Source organism: Geotrypetes seraphini, chromosome 14, assembly GCF_902459505.1.
Source record: "Geotrypetes seraphini chromosome 14, aGeoSer1.1, whole genome shotgun sequence".
NCBI lineage: Eukaryota > Metazoa > Chordata > Amphibia > Gymnophiona > Dermophiidae > Geotrypetes > Geotrypetes seraphini.
In genome coordinates, this window is record NC_047097.1 from 49222982 (window position 1) to 49250466 (window position 27485).

At 43.9% G+C, this 27485-nt stretch overlaps 1 protein-coding gene across 7 annotated transcripts in view; it reads left to right on the forward strand.

Moving 5' to 3' along the window:
* ZNF280D (zinc finger protein 280D) overlaps positions 1–27485 on the forward strand; it is a 235533-nt gene that overhangs the window by 201233 nt on the left and 6815 nt on the right. For all 7 annotated transcript variants that reach the window (XM_033920137.1, XM_033920139.1, XM_033920140.1 and 4 more), the window contains one exon: positions 13662–13707. In XM_033920137.1, coding sequence (XP_033776028.1) covers positions 13662–13707 — 46 coding nt within the window. The remainder of the gene's footprint in view (positions 1–13661; positions 13708–27485) is intronic.

Below are 27485 nucleotides of genomic sequence, written 5' to 3' on the forward strand. Positions count from 1 at the left end.
AGATGACGGCAGATAAAAGACCCGAATGGTCCATCCAGTCTGCCCAACCTGATTCAATTTAAATTTTTTTTTTAAAATTTTTTCTTCTTAGCTATTTCTGGGCAAGAATCAAAAGCTTTACCCGGTACTGTGCTTGGGTTCCAACTGCCGAAATCTCTGTTAAGACTTACTCCAGCCCATCTACACCCTCCCAGCCATTGAAGCCCTCCCCTGCCCATCCTCCACCAAATGGCCATACACAGACACAGACCGTGCAAGTCTGTCCAGTAACTGGCCTAGTTCAATATTTAATATTATTTTCTGATTCTAAATCTTCTGTGTTCATCCCACACTTCTTTGAACTCAGTCACAGTTTTACTCTCCACCACCTCTCTCGGGAGCGTATTCCAGGCATCCACTATCCTCTCCGTAAAGTAGAATTTCCTAACATTGCCCCTGAATCTACCACCCCTCAACCTCAAATTATGTCCTCTGGTTTTACCATTTTCCTTTCTCTGGAAAAGATTTTGTTCTACGTTAATACCCTTCAAGTATTTGAACGTCTGAATCATATCTCCCCTGTCTCTCCTTTGCTCTAGGGTATACATATTCAGGGCTTCCAGTCTCTCCTCATACGTCTTCTGGCGCAAGCCTCCTATCATTTTCGTCACCCTCCTCTGGACCGCCTCAAGTCTTCTTACGTCTTTCGCCAGATATGGTCTCCAAAACTGAACACAATACTCCAAGTGGGGCCTCACCAATGACCTGTACAGGGGCATCAACACCTTCTACTGACTACGCCTCTCTTTATACAGCCCAGCATCCTTCTGGCAGCAGCCACTGCCTTGTCACACTGTTTTTTCGCCTTTAGATCTTCGGACACTATAACCCCAAGGTCCCTCTCTCCGTCCGTGCATATCAGCTTCTCTCCTCCCAGCATATACGGTTCCTTCCTATTATTAATCCCCAAATGCATTACTCTGCATTTCTTTGCATTGAATTTTAGTTGCCAGGCATTAGACCATTCCTCTAACTTTTGCAGATCCTTTTTCATATTTTCTACTCCCTCTTCGGTGTCTACTCTGTTACAAATCTTGGTATCATCTGCAAAAAGGCACACTTTTCCTTCTAACCCTTCAGCAATGTCACTCAAAAACATATTGAACAGAATTGGCCCCAGCACCGAACCCTGAGGGACTCCACTAGTCACCTTTCCTTCGAGCGCCTTCCATTAACCACCACCCTCTGGCGTCTGTCCAACAGCCAGTTTCTGACCCAGTTCACCACTTTGGGTCCTAACTTCAGCCCTTCAAGTTTGTTCAACAGCCTCCTATGAGGAACTGTATCAAAGGCTTTGCTGAAATCTAAGTAAATTACATCTAGCATATGTCCTCGATCCAGCTCTCTGGTCACCCAATCAAAAAATTCAATCAGGTTCGTTTGGCACGATTTACCTTTTGTAAAGCCATGTTGCCTCGGATCCTGTAACCCATTAGATTCAAGGAAGTACACTATCCTTTCTTTCAGCAACACTTCCATTATTTTTCCAACAACTGAAGTGAGGCTCACCGGCCTGTAGTTTCCTGCTTCATCCCTGTGACCACTTTTATGAATAGGGACCACATCCGCTCTCCTCCAATCCCCAGGAATCACTCCTGTCTCCAGAGATTTGTTGAACAAGTCTTTAATAGGACTCGCCAGAACCTCTCTGAGCTCCCTTAGTATCCTGGGATGGATCACGTCTGGTCCCATCGCTTTGTCCACCTTCAGTTTTTCAAGTTGCTCATAAACACCCTCCTCCGTGAACGGCGCAGAATCTACTCCATTTTCTCGTGTAACTTTGCCAGACAATCTCGGTCCTTCTCCAGGATTTTCTTCTGTGAACACAGAACAGAAGTATTTGTTTAGCACATTTGCTTTCTCATCACTCTCCACATATTTGTTCCCAGCATCTTTTAGCTTAGCAATTCCATTTTTTATCTTCCTCCTTTCACTAATATATCTGAAAAAATTTACAGTTAAGATGTTTTTTTCCCTGTTTCAGAGAGCATGGTCTCACAGATCCAGGCTCTGTTATGCAGAGAGCTTTCCTCAGATTTATGAAAGCTGGTGTCTCCCTGCATGCAATACCTTCTTTTCTGCTAGAAGTGGCCTTGGCCTTCCACATAAATCAGGAAGTCCATCTGCCCACGGGTTTGAATACAAAGGCCAAAAGTTTTGGTGTGCTGGATATTAGGAGAGCTCTTCTCCATTATCTCAAGGTGACAAATGATTTTCATTTATTAGCTCATTTTTTGTATTAACAAGACCTAGCTACCTGGGGAAGCTGTCTTCTAAGGCTTCCATGTCGAGATGATTCGCAAAGCTATTTCTTCAGTGTACGGAACCACCAATTTATTTTTTTTACTTTTTTTTTCTTCAGTATAAGCAACCACTGATTTTTTTTTTAAGCTGACTCTACAAGGAATGTGGCTTCTTCATGGGCAGAGTCACAGGCAGTTCCACCCAAGATTTGTAGGATGGCTATGTGGTCCAAGGACTCGTATGCCTTTTACACTAGAAGAGAAGATTAGGTTCTTACCTTGATAATCTTTCTAGTAGAAAGGCATAAGAGTCTTGAAAACCCACCCTGTCAGATTGCATTTAACCTGCTTCTTGACTCAGGCAGGTATTTCCAGATGCTGGATTTTCTCTTGTCCAACAGGTCTGAAGAGTGATGCTAACTCTCTGTTGCAAAGGACAAATGAGAGCCTATAAGAACTAAATAAGTGTTAGTTTTGGTTGTGATAAGTGTTAGTTTGGTTCAGATAAGTGGCTTATTCGGTTCAATCTTGTTTGAGATTATGTTTCTATTGACATTAAGTTTTTGCATTTTAATGTTGCAGAACAGAATGGGCTTGGTTGGTCAGGGAGTTCCCTGTATCCCGCCTCCTTGTTTCTTCTCTTATAATAATTGTCAATTGTTTTGGTACGAACTGAGGGGCTACATCACATCCCTTTGATGCAGGAGGCAGAGCCGAGAAAGAAAAAAATGTAAATGATTCCTTCTACACAAGTCACTCGTTCAAGACTCATATGCCTTTCTACTAGAAAGAAAATTATCGAGGTAAGAACCTAATATTCTCTTGTTTAACAGTTGTGTATTATATGTTTTCATTCATATTAGCTCATTTCAATGGCAGTGTTGTCTTTATTGGGCTTAGAGTTGAACTCCTACAATGTTTGGTTTGGTTTGTTAATGAATATTATTTTAGATGAGCACTTACTAAAGATGGTGATTTAGAAAGTGCATCCACTTAAAACTGTTACTCCATTTTTGCATATTTAACATAGCACCAGAGTAGTGGGAACTTGACTTTCATTGTTAAAGCAGACATGAGGAGAGTGTGGCGTAGTGGTTAGAACTATAGCCTCAGCACCCTGAGGCTTTAGGTTCAGACCCTGTTCTGCTCCACTGCCCCTGACACATTAGAGAGATTGTGAGCCTGCCAGGACAGATTGGGAAAAATGCGTGAAGTACCTATATGTAAACCGCTTTAAGTATATTTGTAAAACTACAAAAAAGCGGTATACAAGTCCCAATCCCCCTTGAGATTCCTACAGATATGCATCACTGTTGCTCCCATGTAAGCAGTTGCATTACTAAAGAGACAAACAGGCACAATGAAGAAGAATGATACCTTGCCTTGTAATATAGATAGTCCAAAAAAAAGGCAAGAGGGACGTCAGTTCAACCAATGAAAAGTTCTTCCTTCATGTAGTCGCAACAAGGATCCTAGTTTCAGCATTATCTAAATGCCTACCTTAGATAATGCCGAAACTAGGATCCTTGTTGGGACTACATGAATGAATAAAGAACTTTTCATTGGTTGAATTGACATCCCCCATGCCTTTTGTTTTGGTTGCTAAATAGACAACATACACCCAGTTTCACTGCTGTAGTGTTTTCAAAAAAAAGAGAGTATTACAGTTTTAGAGGAAGTATTGATGATTTTAAACTGATATTGTATCCAGCCCAGGTAGCACTAGCAATTACTATGCACTGTTCAAGTTTCAGATCTTCATACTTCCTTTCAGTTACATCTAAGCCAGTGGTTTTCAAATTGGGTCAAGGCCCCAAATAGGGTCACATAAATAGGGTTGGTCCCCCACTTCCTGGACTTTACTTTAGTAGCAGTCAACTTGGGTATGTGAACTGGTGAATATTCACAGCTCTGTCCCCTCCTCCTGTGTGACTTTGTGTTAGGCTGGAAACTTTGCAAATTGGAGTTCTTTAAGCACATGTTGAACGAAAGGATCTTGCATTACAAGCTACTACTATTGGTATTTTTCTGTTTTCATACATTCAAAAGTAAGGTGAAAGATGAAATGGATGAAAGCGGGAAGGGGAGTGGAGATCTAGTTTGTTTTCATCATTAGGGCTGGCTTAACGTATGGACCATGTGAAGCACTAGCTTGGACACTGGTAATACCAGCATCTTTCCCTCCCTCTCTTTTTCCAACCGTGGTCTGGCATTCCCTCTGAAACAATCTCCCCTCCTCACCCCACCTCTCTATCTTCAGACTCCTAGAGGTCCCTAGCAACAATTCACACATACTGCCTGCATCTGAACTGGAGCTTTCCCTCTGGCACAACTTCCTATTTTTGGTGGGGCGAGCACATTACAAAGGGAAGACTTCAGGCCAGAGGGGAGAGGAAATGCCAGTTTCATAGTTTCTTGAGCCGGCCCTACTCCTCATCTTGGGAATATTACATCACTTTAGTGACTTTTATTCCACCTTAACCTTGAAGTTCTAGGCAGATTACAAAAGAGTAAGCTGGACATTTTCAAAAGAATCACAGGATCAGGTATTAATTATAAGTCTGTGACTTATTCAGAAATTTACAAGAGCAAGAATAATTAGGTACGGCTTTAGTTTGTCTTGACAAATTTCCTGAATAACAGGGTTTTTATTTCCCTTCAGAGGGTTTTGTAATCAGTAACTAGGAGAGATGGTGATCTAGTTTCACTACCTGAGTTGCTAGTAGACCATTGTACTTCTTGCGTTGTGTGCCTTTGATGTGGGGGGTGAGTAAAATGGAGAATGAGGAGTTCTCGGCCTGGTTGAGTTCCAGATAAGGCAATCATTCAGGTAGGAAGGGGTAGCGCCATTCAAGGCTTTGAATAATAGACAGTAAAATTTAAATAATATTTGTGCTTGCATTGGGAGCCAGTGTGTGTCTAGGTATGCAGTGGTGATGTGATCATATTTGCTTAGTGAATAGATCAGTCTGAGGGCTGTGTTTTGTACAGTATGTAATTGTTTTATCATGCCTGCGGGGCATGGTAAGTAAAGGATGTTGCAGTAGTCTAGAAGTCCAAGGACTAGGTATTGGACCAGGAGTCATCAAAGAATTTTTGAACATGTCATAAGTTATGCATGACTGCAAAGGATTTCTGGATGGTCTTGTTGATTTGCAGTTGCATGGTGTAGCATCTGTCTATCATTAGCCCAAGAAGTTTTAGGGTGGATTGCATGGGGTATCTGATGGTGTTTATTTCTATGTATGTTATGGTTGGAGTTTTGTCCTTTTTGAGCAGTAGGAATTTTGTTTTGTCCATGTTCAGCTTTTTTTCAGCTAATGTCATGCAGTTTTCCTGTTGTGGTAGGAGTTGGTTGAAAAGGAAGTAGAATAATGATGTCATCTGCGTAGCTGTATGATGTTTTGCCTAGTTTGTCCAAGCTGGTACCGAGGGAGACGATGTAGAGGTTGGAAAGCATTGGAGATAATAGTGATCCTTGGGGTGCGCCACAGGGGTTGGACTAGGGTTCTGATTTTAATTGTTAAAAAGGATATGAGTGCATTAAACACTGATCTATAAGCAGCTTACAAAGTGAATAAAATATAATCCATAAGCATATAGAAACACAATGAAGCATGTAGACATAACTTCAAAACAGCCATGGGAGAGGAAGTGACAAAAGGATAGAAACCAACTCAGCAGGAAGCAATCCATCCAAGTTGAACTGGTAGGAATTCACAATAGAGAGAAGAAATGGGCAAGACAGAAAACACATATTACTAGTTTTCCTCTGGTTAGCTCCAGTCAGTGTTGTTCAGTTACAGAGAAATTGGCAGTTGCATTAGAGTTTAGTGGGGAAATGCCAAATTGAAGAAATGAAAACACAGTTCCCTCAGAGCCTGGTGTGCTTTTTCTCAAGTGACTTGGCATTAGAGGACAGCGTTAGAATGGCCACTCTTTGCTGCTGTATTGAAACCGCTGATGACATCCTTGTCTTCCTTGAGACAGACCAGAACCTCACCAACCTCCACGAGAACATTAAAGCTTGCATAATGAGACACCATTCCTGGTACATCTCAGTACAGATGAAATTGAATGAATCAAAAACAAAATTACTCTGGCTCGGCCCAAAATTAGAACACCTGCCCACCCTCTTCGCACTACCCTCAGGCACTGCACTGCAGTTTGAGTTCTCAAGAAAGGTCCTTGGCATCATTATCGATTCTTCTCTCTCCCTCAGTGACCACCTCAACTCCTTGGCTAAATCATGCTTTTTCAGCCTCCACATGCTGAGGAAAGTAAGATCCTATTTTCGCCAACAACATTTCGCCGTCCTTGTCCAATCCATCATCCTCTCCAAACTAGACTACTGCAATGCCATCTACTTAAGCCTATCAAAAAAAAGTCTTCAAAGACTCCAGCTAATCCAGAATACTGCAGCCAAGTTGATCTTTGCAAAATGCAAGTCTGACCATGTCTCCCCACTCCTAGCCAAACTTCACTGGCTCCCAGTGATTTCCAGAATCCATTTCAAATGCTCCTGCCTGGCTTTTAAGATCATTCACGGCATCCTTCCTCCCTTAATCCCACTATCTTATAACTCCTCGAGTCCTGACTCTACCAGACCCACCCAAAGGTATAAACTATCCTTCCCCTCTCTACACGGTATTCGCTATGCAGGCAAACTGGGAAAATCCCTTCTCCTCAGAATCACAGGTCTTTGGAACGACCTTACTATCCCGCTGCGAAACCTGGGCTCCCTCCAATTATTCCGCAAGCAACTGAAAACCTGGCTTTTCACTAAAATGTAATTCTATCCCCCCTTACTCTTCTATATATAAGTTCATGTAAACCTTTTTTTTCCTTCTCTTCCTATATTTTAAGTTCTTGTAAACCGTGTCGAGCTCCACATCCGTGGCGATGATGCGGTATATAAACTTAAGGTTTGGTTTGGTTTAGTTTAGTTTAGGGCTTTTTAAAATTTCTTGAGACCATTTCAGGTGAAGACCAAGACAGAAATCATTCCATAACTGTGGGGTGATTACTAGGTTACTAGTCTTTGTTGTTAAGTCCAATCTTGGTTTGGTAAATGAAGCAATTACTAGAAGATTTTACTGGGTAGATTACAAAAAATGAGCTGAGATATACTGAATGAGCAAACTAGTGAAAGGGATTTAGTAGAGTAGAAAATTCTATGGATGAGAATCAAAATCTTAAAGACCTCATGTTTAGTCACCTTTAGAGAGCTTTCTGTTCCCTGGATCAGCTGGGCATAGGGAAGAGGGATTCTTTGCTTAAAAGTTACTTTTAGTGGCTAAATTCTGGGAGGATATATAAAGTTCCCAACTAGTTAGGAGTGAAGATGTTAAATAATAATGTTAGGGGATTTTTAATTAATAATTTTATTGAACATTTCAACAATTACATATGCCATGAACAGACAAATTGCAAATAGTACTACAACTTGATTTTAAGGCCAAATGGGATAGACACATGGGATCTATTCACAGAGAAAGGTAGGGGAGGGACATTGGGGTGGGCAGACTAGATGGGCCGTGGCCCTTATCTGCCGTCTATTTCTATGTTTCTATGTAACTTGTTTATTTGCAATACAAAAATACTCCCCGTGGCCAAAATATATCCAAGAGTTCCTGAACATGCTTAGCATCTACAATCACATTCCTTCCGCTCAAAGTACCTCCATATCCTATCATAGCAGTGGGGCTTGCCATGGTGTAATGCAGTGAGGTTATACATACCTTGCCAGTCACCCAACTTGCTCATTACCAACTTCCACTCTGGCCTACTACTACTACTAATTACTTATATAGCGCTGAAAGGCGTACGCAGTGCTGTACATTTTGACATTTTCAGACTGTCCCTGCTCGGAAGAGCTTACAATCTAACTTGGCAGACAGACATGACATATAGGGTTGGGGATGCAGATCCCAAGGTGAGAGGAGTTAAGAGTCAAAAGCGCCTGTGAAGAGGTGGGCTTTTAACTGGGCCTTGAACACTGTCAGAGATGGAGCCTGCTGTAGGGATTCAGACAGTTTGTTCCAAGCATATGGCTTAGCAACGTAGAAGGGACAGAGTCTGGAGTTGGCAGTTGAAGAGAAGGGCACAGATAGGAGGGACTTATCAGCTAAGCGGAGCTCACGGGAGGGAACAAAGGGGGAGATAAGTGAAGAGAGATAGTGAGGGGCAGCTGAGTGAGTACATTTGTAGGTCAGTAAGAGGAGTTTGAATTGTATTCGGAAATGGATGGGAAGCCAATGAAGTGACTTTAGGAGAGGGGTAACATGAGTATAGCGGCTCTCCCGAATTATGAGTCATGCAGCTGAATTCTGGACAAATTGGAGGTGAGCGAGATGGCTAAGCAGAAGGCCTGAGAGTAGTGGGCTACAGTAGTCTAAGTGCATGGTGATGAGGGCGTGAATAAGTGTTTTGGTTGTGTGCTCAGAGAGGAAGGGTCAGATTTTGGTAGTAATATGTTGTATCTGGGTGGTGAACGAAAGAGAGGAGTCAAAGATTACCCTGAGATTACGAGCAGACAAAACAGGAAGGATATGAGTGTTGTCTACAGAGACACAGAACGAGGGAAGCAGAGAGGTGGGTTTAGGTGGGAAGATGAGCAGTTCTATTTTAGCCTTATTCAATTTTAAATGGCGACAAGACATCTGAGTGGCAATGTCAGACAGGCAGGCTGAGACTCTGGTTTGGGTTTCAGTATTGATATTTAGCGCAGAGGTAGATCTGGGAGTTCTCACCATAGAGGTAATACTGGAAGCCGTGAGAAGAGATCAGTGCTCCAAATGAGCAAGTGTAGATTAAGAAAAGGCGTGGTCCCAGGGCAGAGCTTTGAGGTACACCAATTGATAGTGGGAAGGCTGTGGAGGAGGAACCACCATTGCATATACTAAAGGTGCAATGGGAGAGATAGGAAAAAAAATCAGGAAAGGGCAGAACCCTGGAATCCCAACAAGGACAGAGTATCAAGAAGTAGGCGATGATCAACAGTATCAAAGGCAGCAGACAGATCAAGAAGGATGAGGGATAGAGTAGAGGCCTAGCCAGTTTCTTCCAACTCACAGCCAGGAATAAGCGAGTAGTGGTAAGAACATAAGAAATGCTGCTGCTGGATCAGACCAGTGGTCCATCCTGCCCAGCAGTCTGCTCACATGGCAGCCTCAAGTCAAAGACCAGTGCTCTAAATGAGTCCAGCCTCACCTGGTACGTTCCAGTTTAGCAGGAACTTGTCCAACTTTGTCTTGAAACTCTGACGGGTGTTTTCCCCTATAACAGACTCTGGAAGAGCGTTCCAGCTTTCTACCACTCTCTGGGTGAAGAAGAATTTCCTTACGTTTGTACGGAATCTAACCCCTTTCAACTTTAGAAAGTGCCCTCTCGTTCTCCCTACCTTGGAGAGGGTGAACAGTCTGTCTTTCTCTACTAAGTCTATTCCCTTCAGTATTTTGAACGTTTCGATCAAGTCCCCTCTCAGTCGCCTCTTTTCAAGGGAGAAGAAGCCCAGTTTCTATAATCTCTCACTGTACAACTCCTCCAGTCCCTTAACCATTTTAGTCACTCTTCTGTGGACCCTTTCGAGTAGTACCGTGTCCTCCTTCATGTACGGCGACCAGTGCTGGACACAGTATTCCAGGTGAGGGCGTACCATGGCCCGGTACAGCGGCATGAGAACCCTCTCCGATCTGTTCATGATCCCCTTCTTAATCATTCCTAGCATTCTGTTCACCCTTTTTGTCGCCGCTGCACATTGTTCAGACGGCTTCATCGACTTGTCAATCAGAACTCCCAAGTCTCTTTCCTGGGAGGTCTCTCCAAGTACCACCCCGGACATCCTGTATTCGTGCATGAAATTTTTGCTCCCGATATGCATCACTTCACACTTATCCACGTTGAACCTCATTTGCCATGTCGATGCCCATTTCTCAAGCTTGATTATGTCACGTTGCAGATCTTCACAATCCCCCTGTGTCTTCACTACTCTGAATAACTTCATATCGTCTGCAAATTTAATCACCTCACTCATCGTACCAATGTCCAGATCGTTTATAAAGATGTTGAAGAGCACGGGTCCAAGCACCGAGCCCTGCGGCACCCCACTGGTGACGCTCTTCCAGTCCAAGTATTATCCATTTACCCCCACTCTCTGTTGGCAATAATTAAGCTCCTCCTCTTCCAGATACATCTCATATCGATATAGGAGTGCCACTTCCCAAGTGGCTGGTATCACTTTCTTCAATATTTATAATACTCACAAAACCGAAACCCCAAACCCCTACACCAACCTGCAACTCCACCACATGTGCAAATAGCCAAATAGGTTTCCCGTTCCTAACACCACTGCCCACAAGTCTCTTCTGCTCCCCCACTTATTCCAGTTGCATAGAGGTGTAATACCAAAAATTCATCGCCTAAACAGATGTCCTTCACTCACTATGATATGTCCCCTTTGCAAACCTGATATAATTTCTCATGTAACTCCTATTTCTTATGTAACATTTCTCTTCTTGCATTCTGTAATTCGCTGATTGTCCAGCCTTCTTTCAATGTGAACCGACTATGGCGGTATAGAAAAATAAAGTTATTATTAACACTTTACCCATTTTCCAGCACATGGTTGCTATACCCAATTTGCCAACCTATTCTAGAACAATTCCCTCTCTTTACCTAACTCCTGTCACAGGTCCTGTTCCCATATCATATAGGGCAACATCTCACCCTACTACTACTATTTATTATTTCTATAGCGCTGAAAGGCGTTTGCAGCGCTGTACATTTTAACATACAATAGCCAGTCCCTGCTCAGAAGAGAGCTTACAATCTAATTTAGACAGGACATTTCAGGGTTGAGGAGATTATAGTGGGTATAGGTATCTGACAGCAGCAGGGTTGGGGAGTTAAGAGTTGACTAGTGTTTAAACATTGGTGGATTTTGAAGATAAGAGCCTAATAGCTTTTCAAAGGCTGTTTTCTCCCCGGAGCAGTTTTCGCAGAAGCTCAGAGGTTAAAAGAGAGTATTTAACCTGTAAATAAGGAAAAATATCTTGAGAGGCTAGACCATAACTAACTTGGAGCTCTGTAAAGGGGCACTTTTGTCAAAAGCTGCGTATACTAGTCCTTTGCTTTTCCAGGATGCAAATACCCCTTCCCCCTTCCCCAGTGCACATATTGGATTAAATCTCAAGGGAGCAAACCACAAATATATCTGGCTTTCTGGAAGAAGTCCTTTAACTCCCTGCCAAACCCAAGCACTTTCTTCTTGATAGCCATCAGAAACTTTTATCGAATGGGCACTGTCCTGCTGATAAGGAGCTAAAGCCATCCGGTTGATCATACAATAAGCAGGGAATTGTTCATTATGAGAAATGTTTTGTTTATTTAAAAATTTCAATACCTCCTTTTCTGAGGGAATAGGTCAAAGCAGTGTTCAGTAATACAAAATATACAAATAAAAGTAACAAAAGGAAACACCATAAAAATTTATAGAACAGACATCATTCAAAACAAGGCCATTCTCTCTCTATAAAACCATTCTAAAAGCAAACAGTTCACCCCGAGTCCAAGAAAAAACCCAAAACAAAACCCCACTTAAATTGATTGTACACCAAAGGCAATAGTAAAAAAGTGAGTTTTCCATTTTTTTTAATGATGCTTCCTTACAGATGGGAACTGGTAAACTGTTCCACCAGGCTGGAGCGATAATAAAGAAAGCAGAATGATGAGTTTAATTCTAAATTGTCCCTAAAGAAAGGAGGAAGACAAAACCATTGTTCAACAGAAGAATGTAGACTATCCACTAACAGAAGAGGAAATCATATGCACTAAGTGTGAAGGAACTCTTTCATAGAGGGTCTTATGTGTAAAAATAAGTATCTTGTATTGATAGCGAAAAGAAACTGGAAGCCAATGCAGTTTTATTAATAAAGGAGAAATCTATTTTGTTAGATTACATGGAAATCTGGTAGCTGTATCCTGAAGAAGTTGACAGCAAATCTGATATTATGGAAGGCTGGCACAGACCACGTTGCAATCTAAGCAGGAAATTAAGAAGGAGATGGAGAGATCGTAAATGACAAAATACTAAAAATCCTGCCTTTAATACAGAAGAAACTTGAGCTCTAAAAGAGAGTGTTAAAGCAAATCCCAAAATATTTGAAAGAAACAACAGGCTGAAATGAAGTGCCCCAAAGATAAATGGGAACTGAAAGGGGCCTGAGGTAGCCAGAAAGCCAGCAAACGGTCCTCTTCCCATTTATCTTTGATGTATTTAATACTAATTTATGAAAATGCAACTACTGGTTTTTTTAAAGCAAACATTGAGGGGCTGTAAATTTGGAACTGTAAGAAAAATGAACAAAATATTGTTTGCATAAAGGTGAGCACTAATACCACATTCCTAAATTAGAAGAGCAAGAGGATTAAGGAGGACATTAAAAATATAGCCAGAAAATTCTTGCTGCCTTGAATTTTTTTAAAAAAGGAAAATATATACCCATGCAACTAAGAACACAGTACAGTATGAAGCTCCTCCTTTCTTACCTTCATCCATGGCAGGTTTCAGTACTATATACAAACATTTCCTACCACTTCTGTTTTAATGTTGATCTATCATGGTAGAGAGCTGGGTTTTTTCTCATTCTTCTTGGCAGGACCTATTTTTTGTCTGGAACAGATTCTTGCCCGGCTTGTGGTGCCAAGACTTAATGTGGTTCAGATATGTTTCTCTTTCCATGCCTTGCCATAATGTAATGTAGCTAGGAGCTGCCATTCTCTATTCCTTTGATTCTCCTTCTCTTTCTCAAGTGCATCCTGGATGGCACTTTCATCTTCACTCTTAAATCTGCTTCTCAAAAGAGGCAATAGGACTAATACTATAATGTAAAACATTGATATTTATTTGGGGAATATTGAGTTGGGATATTTTCTGTGCAGTGAAATAGGTGGTAAACCAAGTAGCTGTCTGTGTCTTAGCTGAACTCTGTGTTTGTTTCAATGACTTATCAAATGTGGAAAATGTATTAGGCTTTGACGACTTTTTTATGTGCATATATAGAAATCCTTACAAGATGCACATATTCACAAGAATTTTACCATTTATGTTTTGTTTAGTCAAATAGAGAATTGGTTCAAATGTGTATACTATGTGCATGCAGATAAATAGGTAACATGTTAATAAATGCTGGAATGCAAAAATGGTTGATGTAAATATTTTTTAGCATTAAAATATATTTTCATTTTGTTTATGTAACAGTGTTCTCTTTTCACCCCCCCTACTACTACTACTACTATTAATTATTTTTATAGCCCTATTAAAATATTACTCGTAAGCTATCTACAAATATTCAACACCAGTTCATTTTCCCCAACTAGGTCAAAGCATGAACCTTCTATTGGGGATAGAGAAGACAATTTCAAGGTAACATTTTGTTTTGATTTACAGCAGGATTTTGTAAGTGATGTATAAACTATTTGTCAGCCCATTTTCACCTTTGGTTGCCTCTGCAGGGCTCTTCCTCCTGACAGCATTCATAGGTAGCTCCTGTGGTGATGCTAGTGACCAGCCTGACAGGGGAGTACCGTATTTTCACGCATATAACGCACGCGTTATACACGATTTTACAAACCGTTGCGTTATATGAGTGAGCGTGTTATACAAATTTTTTTTTCAGTGCGATCCGGCATCCCCCCCGCTCGCGTCACCCCCCCTCCCCCGCGATCTTACATCCCCCCCAGCACCGCAAAGACATCGGTCGCTTACCCGATTGGGCACTGGCACCAGCACCAATGCACAGGACGTGCCAGTGCCCGAAGATCTTCCTCGTTGGGCTGGGCTGGGCTGTGCGAGGGAGATCCTCCCTCTTCCCTGTGCCGGGCTGGACTGGGCTTTGAGCATTTGCGCATGCTCAAAGCCTTCTGGTCTCGCTCTCTCCGAGATTTTGAATCTGAGAATCTTGGAGAGAGCGATACTAGAAGGCTTTGAGCATGCGCAAATGCTCAAAGCCCAGTCCAGCCCGGCACAGGGAAGAGGGAGGATCTCCCTCGCACCGCCCAGCCCAGCCCAGCCCAACGAGGGAGGATCTTCGGGCACTGGCACGTCCTGTGCATTGGTGCTGGTGCCGGTGCCCAATCGGGTAAGCGACCGATGTCTTTGCAATGCTGGGGGGAATGTAGGATCGCGGGGGAGGGGGGGTGATGCGAGTGGGGGGGAGGATGCCGGTTCGCAGGCCAGAAGAGGGAGTAAGCGGGAGTGGTGGGAGGAGGTTATAGCAGCATGCGCGGTATATGCGTGTGCGTGTTATACGCGTATGCACGTTATATGCGTGAAAATACGGTAGTCTTGTGGGCAATGTTGATAAAATGTTTGTTTAGTATGGGAAGTACAGATGTGACTGATGTTTGTAACATACTTGAGAATCAACATATTACTGATCTTAGGAATAAATTGATACAATTCTTCTTCTCTCCCCCCACTAATGTACCATCACAACAGCAAGTAATCTGCTTCATCTCACAGTAATGGAGATCATAAACACATAATGAAATTGCTTTGTATCAACAGTTTTATATTTTTTAAGTTACACTCTAAAACTACTTTGCTTGTCAATTGTTTAGATATGTGGAGGGCCATTTTCAATATGTCACTCCTGGCAGAATTCTGCACAAAGAAATTCAAAATTCTGTACAAAAAACTTGCAAATTCCAAAGTTATGGAAGAGGAAACCGCTCATCTTCTTTCCTCCTCCAAACCCACCACCTGTTCCTCTGAACCGATTCCTACCTGCCTACTCAGATCCATCGCTCCCGCCGTAATCCGTCACATCCGCAACCTTTCGCTCTTCACTGCTACAGTTCCTAATGTCTTCAAACACCCCTCTTAAAAAGCCCTCGCTAGACCCTACATCCCCCCACCAACTACCGCCCTATTTCCCTCCTTCCCTTCCTATCCAAACTACTCGAGCGTGCTGTTCACTGCCGTTGCCTGAACTTCCTTTCTTCTCTTCTCATAATATTCTTGACCCGCTTCAACTGGGCTTTCGCTCTCTCTACTTTACAGAAACTGCCCTTGCCAAAGTCTCTAACGACCTGTTCCTGGCCAAATCCAATGGACTCTACTCCATCCTCATTCTTCTCGATCTGTCTGCTGCCTTCGACACTATTGATCACCACCTCCTTCTTGACACGCTGTCCTCACTGGGATTCCAGGGTTCTGCTCCTGGTTTTCTTCCTATCTCTCTCGTTATACCTTCAGCGTATGTTACGGTGGATCCTCCTCCGCTGCCATCCTGCTGTCTATTGGTGTACCCCAAGACTCTGTCCTGGGCCCTCTCCTCTTTTTCATATAAACCTGCTCTCTTGGTACACTGATCTCCTCTCATGGTTTTCAGTATCACCTCTATGCTGACAACTCCCAGATATACCTCTCCATGCCGGATATCTCTAAAGGCGTTAAGGCCCGAATTTCAACCTGTCTGTCCGACATTGCCGCTTGGATGTCTTACCGCCATCTCAAACTGAATATGGCTAAAACTGAACTCCTTACCTTTCCACCTAAACTCACCTCCCTCTCTCGTCATTTTCTATTTCTTTGAATAACACTATCCTCCTCCCTGTCTCGTCTGCTCGCAACCTTGAGGTAATCTTTGACTCCTCTCTGTCCTTCTCTGCTCAGCTCCAACAAACCACCAAATCCTGTCGCTTCCTCCTCTATAAAATTACCAAAATCCGTCCTCCTCTCTCTGAACACACTACCAAAACCCTTGTCCACTCTCTCATCACCTCGCGCTTAGACTACTGCAACGTACTTCTCTCGGGCATCCGTCTCTCATTCTGCTGCATGACTCATTCCGGGAGAGCCGCACATTTTAAAAATGGCCACCATAAATGGGAAGTTCTCAGACTGGGAGAAAGTGACTAGCGGTGTATCCCAGGGCTCGGTACTTGGGCACATCTTATTTAATATTTTCATCAATGACCTAGAAGAAGGAACATCCAGTGAGATCGTCAAGTTTGCCGACGACACAAAGCTATGCCGGGAAATCAGATCGCAGAAGGATAGCAAGGAACTCCAGAGTGATTTGTGTCAGTTAGAGAAATGGGCAGAGAAATGGCAAATGAAATTTAATGTTCAAAAGTGCAAAGTAATGCATTTAGGCAGAAAGAACAAGGAACATGAGTATAGAATGTCAGGTGCAACTCTGGGTAAGAGCGAACAAGAAAAGGACCTGGGTGAACTGATAGATAGGACCCTGAAGCCGTCGGCACAATGCGCAGCAGCGGCAAAGAAAGCAAATAAAATGTTAGCTATGATAAAGAAGGGAATCATGAGTAGATCGGAGAGGGTTATAATGCCACTTTATAGACCAATGATCAGACCACACTTGGAATACTGTGTCCGACATTGGTCTCCCAACCTAAAGAAGGATATAAAACTGCTGGAGAGGGTGCAGAGACGAGCAACGAAGCTAGTAAAAGGTATGGAGAACTTGGAATACGAGGAACGACTTAGGAGACTGGGATTGTTCTCCCTTGGGAAGAGGAGACTGCGAGGGGATATGATCGAGACTTTCAAAATATTGAAAGGAATCGACAAAATAGAGCAGGAAAAAAAGTTATTTACAATATCCAATGTGGCACAAACAAGAGGACATGGACTGAAGCTGAGGGGGGACAAGTCCAGGACAAATATCAGTAAGTTCTGCTTCACGCAGAGAGTGGTGGACACCTGGAATGCTCTCCCAGATGAAGTTATTGCGGAATCCACCGTTCTAGGATTTAAAAGCAAATTAGATGCACATTTCCTTAAGAGAACCGAGGAGGCGAAACATGTCGATTTGACAGGTCCCTGGTTCGAATGTACTAAAGAAAAAACGTCTTTTTAAGATAAGTTATTTTCACTTCAATATTTAAGAATATAAGCAACTGCACTTTATTATAAAATTGAAAAGAAAAAAATATAAAAAACTACAACAATTGATGTTAATGGGCGAATGAAGAGGCCACAGCCAGAGTCATAGCCATAAACACTCTTTATGTCGCCAGAATTGAGGCGAATAAAAATGGCATGTCTGACGCCCTAGAAAGGTAACTAAAGATTGCATATATATATAAAAAAATACATTGACGACAGGATATGAGCATTTCCTTAAGAGAGGCATAGAGGGATATGGGTGACTAAAATTACGCCAGGTGTACACCTAGCTGGGCCTCCGAGTGTGCGGATCGCCGGACTTGATGGACCGAAGGTCTGATCCGAAGATGGCAGTTCTTATGTTTGGAAAACCAAGAAAGATTTTTTGCATTTTTGAAAATGGGTATGTTGGGTACTGGATTTTTGTGCATCTTTCACAAAATATCCAAACTCCGATTTGGATATCATTTCAAAAATGGCCCTCTACTTTTCCACATGTAAAGCTTCTATGGCGTGGTATTCTCTCTCCATTCCTAGAAACGATTCATACGTATTAATGATATGACATCAGAAGCTATCAAACAACATCCAGACAGTTAAAATTCACAGAACACTGGACTATTCTATACATTTGTTATGGCCCAATTGGGGTCAATGATTGAAATTCAAAAATTTAATATTGTTTCCTCTAGACAAGACATAAGAACATAAGAAATGCCTCCGCTGGGTCAGACCTGAGGTCCATCGCGCCCAGCAGTCCGCTCACGCGGCGGCCCATTAGGTCCAGGACCTGTGCAGTAATCTTTTATCTATACCCCTCTATCCCCTTTTCCAGCAGGAAATTGTCCAATCCTTTCTTAAACCCCAGTACCGTTCGCTGCCCTATAACGTCCTCTGGAAGCGCATTCCAGGTGTCCACCACACGTTGGGTAAAGAAGAACTTCCTAGCATTCGTTTTGAATCTGTCCCCTTTCAACTTTTCCGAATGCCCTCTTGTTTTTTTATGTTTATGTTTATGATGAAGATGTGGAAGAACTGAAAGAAATCTCGGTGAACATACTAAGCCAAATGGAGAGATCTTATTTCTGGGCTATATTGAATAGTGCAGAACAATAATTTTAAGAAATTTAAGTATATGTTTTAGTGGGAGACTGGTCTACAGCAGTCTTTTGATGAGGCCCAGTAGAAAGCTATAATAATTGCTGTCACAAAATCTAATACTCGTATCTGCTGAGTTATGAGAAGGGAATTATAAAGTTTTATTTAGATGGTTTTATTTATTTAGACCCCTATTAGACTGGCACATTAGAGCCAGCTGTCTGCTCAGTATTGGTAGGGATGTGGGGAGCTTGGAACTTATCTTCATATGTGGTAGTCATGTTCTTTGATAGGTATATTGGGTCCAAGTCATAAAGGTTATTCAGATGTTAGAACCTGACATGCCATCTACCTCACCGGATTTAACTTTAATATTAATAGGTCTGTCCTGTATGAATTTTACATCTCATAGATGGTTGCCAAATGTTATATGGCAGCTAGAAGTATCATAGCACTACATAGGAAATCATTCACTATTCCCTCTTTGGTGGAGTAGCAAAAGAAATTACAGTTACAGTGCTACAAGCTCATACCGAAGATAAATTTAAAGCCTGCTGGGGATAACTACAAGCTTATTTGAACTTGGTTGATTAGAGTCTTCTTTGAATTGGTTAGTATATCCAATAAAATAGGGGTTTTTAAAAATTAAAAGATGCTTAGTTTATGCTGTACCTTCTTTAGGCTGGGGAAGGGGATTATTACATTGAAAACTGGGAGTTTGAATGTTTCTTACTTTTAAAATTGTTACCTTGAAAGGGATATCTGGGTATCTTGGTAAATAGGAAGATATTCTCTGTTCATGTTGTTACTTAAAGCATTTGCTATTTGGATGTATGTGCCAATAAAAATTCTAGAAAGGTTCCAGGGGAGATCCGGGAAATTACAGACCAGTAAGCCTGACTTCTGTGTCAGGCAAAATAGTATAAACTATTATAAAAAAAATATATAAATTTATGAAACATGTAGAAAAACAAGGTTTAATGGGACAGAGTCAGCATGGGTTCAGCCAAGGAAGGTGTCACTTCAGCAATTTGCTTGACTTCTTTGAAGGTGTGAATAAGCATGTGGATAAAGGTGAGCAGTTGATATAGGCCCAGATTCACTAAAGATAGTGATTCAATCACTGTTGGCTGATTCTCTGGCCGATTTTGAAACAGCGATTGATTCACTATCTTTTTTGTACGCAAATGATTCCCCCCCCCAACAAAGTGCCCCTCCCCACCAAACCAAAATGCCCGCATGCCGATGCTCATCGCCACCACCGCTGCAAACAGAATGTCAGGAGGGATTCCCACTCCCTCCTGCTATCTGCCCTTCTTTTTCCCTCCTCCCAAAACAAACAGCAGGAGAGATGCCAACGCCTTCCTGCCACTGGATAGCAGCCACCGACCCCCTGCCTTCTTATGTTCTTATGCCCCCTCCCCGTACCTTAAGTTGGGTGCAGGAGGGGTGCTCAGTCCTTCCTGCTCCTCCGGACTCCAGCGACGGATGAACTGTGGGCCTTAGGCCCCACCCCGGTGCATCATGTGATGCACGGGAGGGGCCTAAGGCCCTGATGGCTCAGGCGCCTCAGGCTCCTCCCTTGGGAGTGGCCTGAGGTGCCTGAGCCAGTCAGAGATTTCCTTAGGGAGTAGCCTAATTGGCCATTGCATGCAATACTTGTAATTGTAGTCGGGTAATTTATTACAGGCATAGGGGGCAGGTAGATGAAAGAAATGAAGTCTGGAATTGGCAGTAGAGGAGAAGGATAACGCTAAGAGTGACTTATCTGAGGAACAGAGTTCTCTAGGAGGTATATAAGGAGAGAGAAACGAGGAGAGGTAATGAGGGGCAGCAGAATGAGCACACTTGTAGGTCAGCAATAAGATCTTGAACTGTATGTGATGGCAGAAAGGGAGCCAGTGAAGTAACTTAAGGAGGGGGTGACATGAGTGTAGCGAGGTTGGTAGAAGATGAGTCACGCAGCAGAGTTTTGCACAGATGGCAAGGGGAGAGGTGACACTGAGGGATACTAGTTAGGAGTAGATTGCAGTAATCTAAGCGTGAGGTTATGAGAGCTTGAACAAGGGTCCGGGTAGTGTTCTCAGAGAGGAAGGGGTGAATTTTGGTGATATTGAAGAGATAGAAGTGACAGGTCTTAGCAGCTTGTTGGATATATGTAGAAAATGAGAGGTCAGAGTTGAATGAAAGATTAGATTTCTTACCTCTGCTAATCTTCCTTCTTATAGATCTTCTCTTAAGGCTGAACTGGCGGGATCTTGTATATCTGATAGCTTCAGCTGCAGGGCAACTAAAAGATGATCCCTCCCCTTTGGGCTACCTGCCCAGGAGCTTCCTGACATGCTCACTTATGTAGAAAAGCCACGGAGACCTATGACAATAGGAAACAGAAGAAAAGGCGCGGGAACTCCCGCTACCAGTCAATTCTATTCAATATCATATTATACTAAAAACTACGGCCTAAAATGGCCAACTGGAATCAAACACATAATGTAAACATTATAAACTGCAAAACCCAGGAAAATCCTGGAATGTGGGCACATCCTGAAGATCAGAAGGGGCACCCCCCAGGGAACCCCCACCAACCCTTAAACCTTACAAAGGGGAATACGCATGAAATTCTTAGGCTAGTCAAAGACAGAATCCAGCTTACCAGTTACTGAAGAGGGGACCTGCAATTCGGACAAAACAGATGGGCAGGAGTTCAGCCTCCAGAGAAGATCTACAAGAAGGAAGATTAGAAGAGGTAGTAAACCTAATCTTTCATTCTTGTAATGTTTAATGTTTAATTAGTTTTTTGATGAAACGCTTTATCGATTCTGCAAAGCGTTGTACAGAGCATTAAATAAAATAACATTTCAACAAACATAAATTACAATAAAACATACTTTCATAAAAATCTATAAGACGAACTATTACACATACTAGGTTGATTAAGGACGAACGAACAAAAGACACATGAAGGAAAAAGGGGAGAAATACAATAGTTATAGTAAATGAGAGAAACATTAAGGGTAAATACAAAAGGGCCTCTCTGGAGGCTGAACTGGCGGAACATTCCCAAAACTCAGGGGGGGCCCGATGAGCCCACCGCAAGAACAGAAGCGCCAAAGGCTGTATCACCCTTAGCCGCCACATCAAGCCTGTAAAACCTGGAAAAGGTATGAAGGGAAGCCTACGTGGCTGCCCGACAAATCTCAGGTGAGAATATATGAGATTCAGACCACGAGGAAGCCATTCCTCTAGTAGAGTGAGCCTTCACCCCAAATGGAGGCTTCTTCCCCGCCGCGGAAATGGCCGCACAGATCCAATGCGAAAAGGTAGTCCTGGAAGCAGGCCGACACCGATGCACGGGGCCCATCAAGACAAACAGATGGTCCGACCAACAGAAGTCATTAGTGGCCTCTAGGTATCTCAAAATGAGATGCCGTACATCCAGATACTGCAAAACACGGTCCTGAGACATGGAACCCAAAGGAACAAAGGCTTGCAAACTAACTTCCTGGGTGACATGGAAAGAGTAAACCACTTTCAGAAGCAAAGAAGGCACAGTCCTCAAAAATCATCACAGACTGTGATGCGAAGAAAAGTATCTCTGCATGACAAAGCCTGAAGCTCTGACACTCACCGTGACAGTGTGACCACCACCAGAAAGAAGGTCTTAAAGTAAGATCTTTCAGAGAGATATCATCCAGGGGTTCAGAGTGCGGACGAGTCAGGGAGCGTAGGACCAAATTCAGGCTCCACAACGGCCAAGGCAGTCGTAAGGGAGGCTGCAGCCTACTGGACCCCCGCAAGAACCGGACAACATCCAGGAGAGAAGCCAGAGAACCCCTGAATGAAGAGGGACCCAAACAGGAGAGTCCCACAAGCTGAACACGCAGAGAAGAGACCGCCAGATCCTTCCTGAGGCCATCCTGCTGGAAGTCCAGAACATGAGCCACCGATGGTATCAAAGGGTCCACCTGAAGCCCCGCCCACCAAGCCTGAAAATACCTCCAGGCTATCACGTAGACCGATAGCATCGATTTCTGCTTGCTCTGAGGAGCGTGGCGATAACCACAGAGGAACAACCCCTGGCCGTAAGACCAAAGCGGTTCAGATCTTGAAGTGCAAACGGTCCCTGTGTGAGCAACCGCCAATGCCAAGGAAGACGCAGACCGCACCCAGAGCTCAACCTCACCAGGTCTGCCTACCAAGGTCTTCTGGGCTAGTCCGTAGTCACAAGGAGCACCATATCCTTGTGCGAGGACACCCGGCACAAAATAAGCCCTATCAGTCATGGAGGAAAGACGTACAGAAATTCCACTGTGGGCGAAGGTTGAACTAGAGTATCAAATCCGCTGCCGACCTCTCGTCGGTGGCTGAAGTATCTGATTGCTTTCCTGGTCACCGATGACACCATCAAATCAAAGGTGGGACAACCCCAGCGGCGCACTATGTCCTCAAGCACCAGCCGATTGATCGACCATTTTTCGGTGTCCAGCAGCCCTGGGCCAGGTCGGACATGCCAACCGTTACCCAACCTGAGAGACTCGCGTCCGTAGACAGGGTCACCCAATCCAAGACCTGCAGAGGGAGCCCAGTGGACAGAGTGACTGGGCTCAACCACCACATCATACTACTGCGAGCCGCTGCCAACCAAGGCAGCTTCACCCCCAGCGCATCTCTCTGGGGATTCCACCGCTCCAAAAGTAAAAACTGAAGAGGACGCAAGCGAGCTCTTGCCCACGGGAGTACCACCATGAGACCCAACACCTGCAGGCACTGCCAGGCCAACGGTACTGGGACCGCTAACATATCCCGAATCGCATTCCTGAGTTTCAGTCTTCTGGATCCTGGAAGAAACACCCAGTTCAAACTTGTGTTGACCCGGAACCCCAGGTACTCCAAGTCCTGGGTAGGCACAAGGCGACTCTCCTTCAGAGTGATCACTCATCTGAGATGTTCCAGCAACGACACCACTTGGCTAACTGCCAAGAGACCCTGCTTCCATGAAGGAGCTCTGATCAGCTAGTCTTCGCGGTACGGATGCACTAGGACACCCAGAGATCACAGATGGGCAGCCACCACCACCAAGATCGTGGTAAGGATTCTGGTCGCCGATGCCAAACCAAAAGGGCGCGCCGCAAACTGGAAATACCTCCCGAGAACATGAAAGCTCAGGAACCTTCGATCTGGGAATATCGGGAAGTGGAGATTGGCTTCCGTGAGATCCAAGGAAGCCAAAGACTCCACAGGAGCCACTGCTGCTATGACAGCATGCCCCGGGTCTGTCCATAACGCGGAACTCGCCAGAATGCGTGCACTGCTGACAGGTCCAGAATCGGTCTGCAAGCAGAGTCCTTCTGTGGCATGATGAAGAAAATCAAGTATCTCCCGGGCCCAAGGCATCCCATGGGGCGGACTCCATGGCCACCAAATCCATTAACCGGCGCACCATAACACGCAGCTTGCCGGCCCTGTCCGGATTCCCCTTGGGAGAGGACCGGACGAAGTCCCGCAGCATCCGGAAGAACTGCAGTCGAAGACCATCCTTTAAAATCTCTAGGAACCACCCTCTAGGGTAGCTTTAGCCATTCTGAAAGGAAGGCCGAAAGCTGTCCCCCCAATTTGTGGGGGCCTCGCCAGAGCCTTGGCATCGTAAGGTTCTCTTAGAAGGGACAGAAGATCGAGAGGTGGAAGGCTGGTGGTGCGCTGCACCTCCAAAGCGAGGTCTATAGGATGCTTTGAAACACCGCCCTGACATAGGGGGGTCTGGTGTACTGAGGTTCACCAGAACGGCCAAAAAACGGCCGTTCCAACCCCCTGGATGGTCGAGGTCTAGAGCCAGGAAGTGCCTGAGGCTTACAGTCCTGCACACTTGCCATCAGGTCATCCAAATCCTGGCCAAATAATGACAAACTATTGAATGGTAAGTCGCTCAGCACAGACTTGGATGAAGAATCACCCGGCCACTAATGAATCCATAACATTTTCCTGAATAAGCACCCAGCTTAGAAAACACTGTCAAAATATCACAGAGTGCGGCCGCCAAATAATTCACTCCAGAACCCAGGAAGCCGAGATTGCGAAGGACAACCTCCTCAGGAACCTGACAAAGTTTAGTATGACATGCTTGAGTCACAAAGGAAGTGACCGCTGCAGCTCACACTCCCGTCTCAGGGGAATCAAAAGATGCTTCATAACAAAATCTAGTCTTCGGTCCTGGACATCCTTCAGGACAACCTGGACAACCTCTTCAGCCGAGGGCAAGGAGGTACGTTCAGTGACCTGAGCCACCGCCCAATCCACCTCGGCGGGTCTAGGCGCTTGGAAAATTCCAAAACCATGGGATACAATGCAACCTTGGCCCTAGCGCACTTCAGGGGATTTTCCAGGGCCCCCCAAACTCCAAGAGAATTTCTGCTGAGTCCGTGTGAGCTGGAAATGCAGCGGAAAGCGGGTGTATAGAACACATGATAGAACACTCCACCTGAACTGCAGAGTCTGAGTCAAGACCAATGTCTGCAGGTATTCAGAGATAAGATCAGGAAGGCAACTGGACTTAGATTGCGCACCATCTGATCCTCTCCCACATCGTGAGAATCAGCATTCTGGGAATCTCTGAGATCCACTAGGCTAGCCATGTCAGCAGGCCCACCGAAGTGCCATGCGACAGCAACGGCATAGAAAGTGACACAGGAAATTGCCACTGACTTTCAGGAGTACCAGCAAGGGATCAGATGGAGATGCTGGAATCCAAAGGCTGCACAGACTGCCACACTGTAATCTGATAGGGAGACACAGGCATAGCCCGCTTTCTCATGAAAGACTGATACCCACAAATTCCAGCGGAAAGTAGTTCTCGGCAGCCAGAGCCAATCAGCGGGACTCAGATTTGAAATGGTTTAAAGACTGATGAGTCTTTCCCTGGACCTGCGCTTGCGTTTTGCGAAAATGCCAACCTCGCCCAATTTCGGTGTCCCAGACACTGGAATCGCGTCTGACGGACACGGAGGAAATCAGGGCCTCCTCTCTGGAGGAGGATAGTACAGAATCCACACTCTGTTTACACCCCTTGCGGGCCACGGTGCACAGAATACACGGCTGAGAAACCACAAGCCATCCGCTGTATTTACGGCATGAATCCATGCCATCCTGTCCTGAGGTGAAGATCTGTGAAGATTGGAGCAAAAACGAAGCTTCTAAGTCCAATAAATATAGTTTTAAAGACTTTAAAGAAAATCCAAGATGGCCACCAGTTCAGCCTCCAGAGAGATTGTACAAGAAGACCACTCCAAGGTTGCGAGCAGAGGAGACTGGAACAATGACAATATCTTTTACAGAGATGGAGAAAGAAGGAGAAGGAGCAGAGGTTTTAGGAGGAAAAAGGAGCAGCTCAGTCTTGGACATACAGTATTTAGTTTCAGATGACAGCAATGTCAGCCAAACAAGCAAATACTTTTCTTGGATTTTAGGTGAAATTTCAGGTGTAGAGAGGTAGATCTGGGAGTCATCAGCATAAAGGTGATACTGGAAGGCAACAGGTCCTAGCGCTAGCAGCGATTCACACATGCTATCTACCACTGACCCGGAAGTCTCTGTATGAATTGCTGCTAGCGTTAGGACCCATTGAAGCAACACTTTAAGGAGAGAGAGCGAGCTGGTGTTTCTGTGATGCTGCTGGTTTTTTAGCTATGTTCAAAGGGACCCCTGAGGAAGGCACAATACTGCCGAAACACGGCCCGTGTAGTGTCTGATTTTGTGGTTTTGTTTTTTGTTTTACCGTTAGGTAAGTTGTGGCTTCTTGGTTATTTGCAGGCTTGAGTTCTGAAAGAAAGGTCATTTTGAATAGTCATTTGGCATTGATAGCTAACCTACAAGGGGCGTTCAATAATTTATCTACCTCCAGTAGGAAAAGTTTTCAAAAATTTTTGTTTTATTTTTCAATTTAGTCCTCTGATAGCGCTATACACTTCATCCATTTTTATTGTAATGACTTTAACCCCTTTAAAAAGAGGACATCACAGCTTCCTTGACATCTTCATCACTTGAAAACTGCTGTCCATGGAGAGATTTCTTCAAAACTTGGAACAGGAAATAATCTGAGGGAGCTTAGTCAAGACTGCAGGGTGGATGGTTCAGCTGCTGAAACCCACATTCTCAAATGACAGATTGTGATTGTCGTGACATGTGCACTGGCGCATTGTTGTGAAGAAGCAGCATGCCTGCTGTAAGTTTTCCTCATCTTTTCTCCTTGATTGATTCTTGCAAAGTGATCACTGTGTTGGCATAACTCCTCCCTAGTTATTGTTGCTTGTGTGGCATGAACTCCAGAAGCAAAAGACCTTAATCATCCCAGAAGACAGTTGCCATGACTTTGCCTGCAGAGTTTTCTGTCTTGAACTTTTTTGGGGGTGGGGGATGACTTATACTTCCACTGCATTGAATCCATTTTGGACTCAGAATCTCTGTGATAGACCTAAGTCTCATCTCCAGTCACCAAACGATTAAAAAAATTCATTTGGTCTTCACAGAGAATCTCCAGATTCTCCTGACAGCACTGGAGCCTCATGGCCATCTGACATGGTGTCGGCATTCTTGGAACCCATTTTGCACTAACCTTGGACATGCCCAACGTTTCATAAATTATTTCCCAAACTGTACCTGCCGAGATGCCCATTTCTTCAGCTATTCAGGAAACTAATTCATCTCTCTGACAAAATTAAATCCTAGACTTTCTTGCACATTTCTGTGGAAGTTGCTTCCATAGACCGTCAAATGTGAGGGTCACCTTGTATGGGACACTGCCCCACTTAAACTGCTTGTTCCAAAATTTTACTTGATATTATGATGGGGCAGACTCACCATAAACTGCAGTCATGTTTTCATGGATCTCCATTGTCTTTTTCCCTTCTTTTGTGAGAAATTTTATCAATGAAAGGTGCTTCAAATCTAGCAATTTCTTACTTGATTTGTACAAGGACTCTCCTGACATCCTGTCTCTTGGAATGTTAAACTTGCACTGAGCCACAACTGTGCATGAGTAACTTTGAGACATGTCACAAATGCACAGACTTCTTTCAACATGCTTGCTACTTTCTTTCATACTCAGGTAGATAAATTATTTAACACCCCTCGTATGATTATTCTTGACTGAGGTGTGCAAAGTGTCTTCATGGAGTTTGTTCTACCCGCTTCCTAAA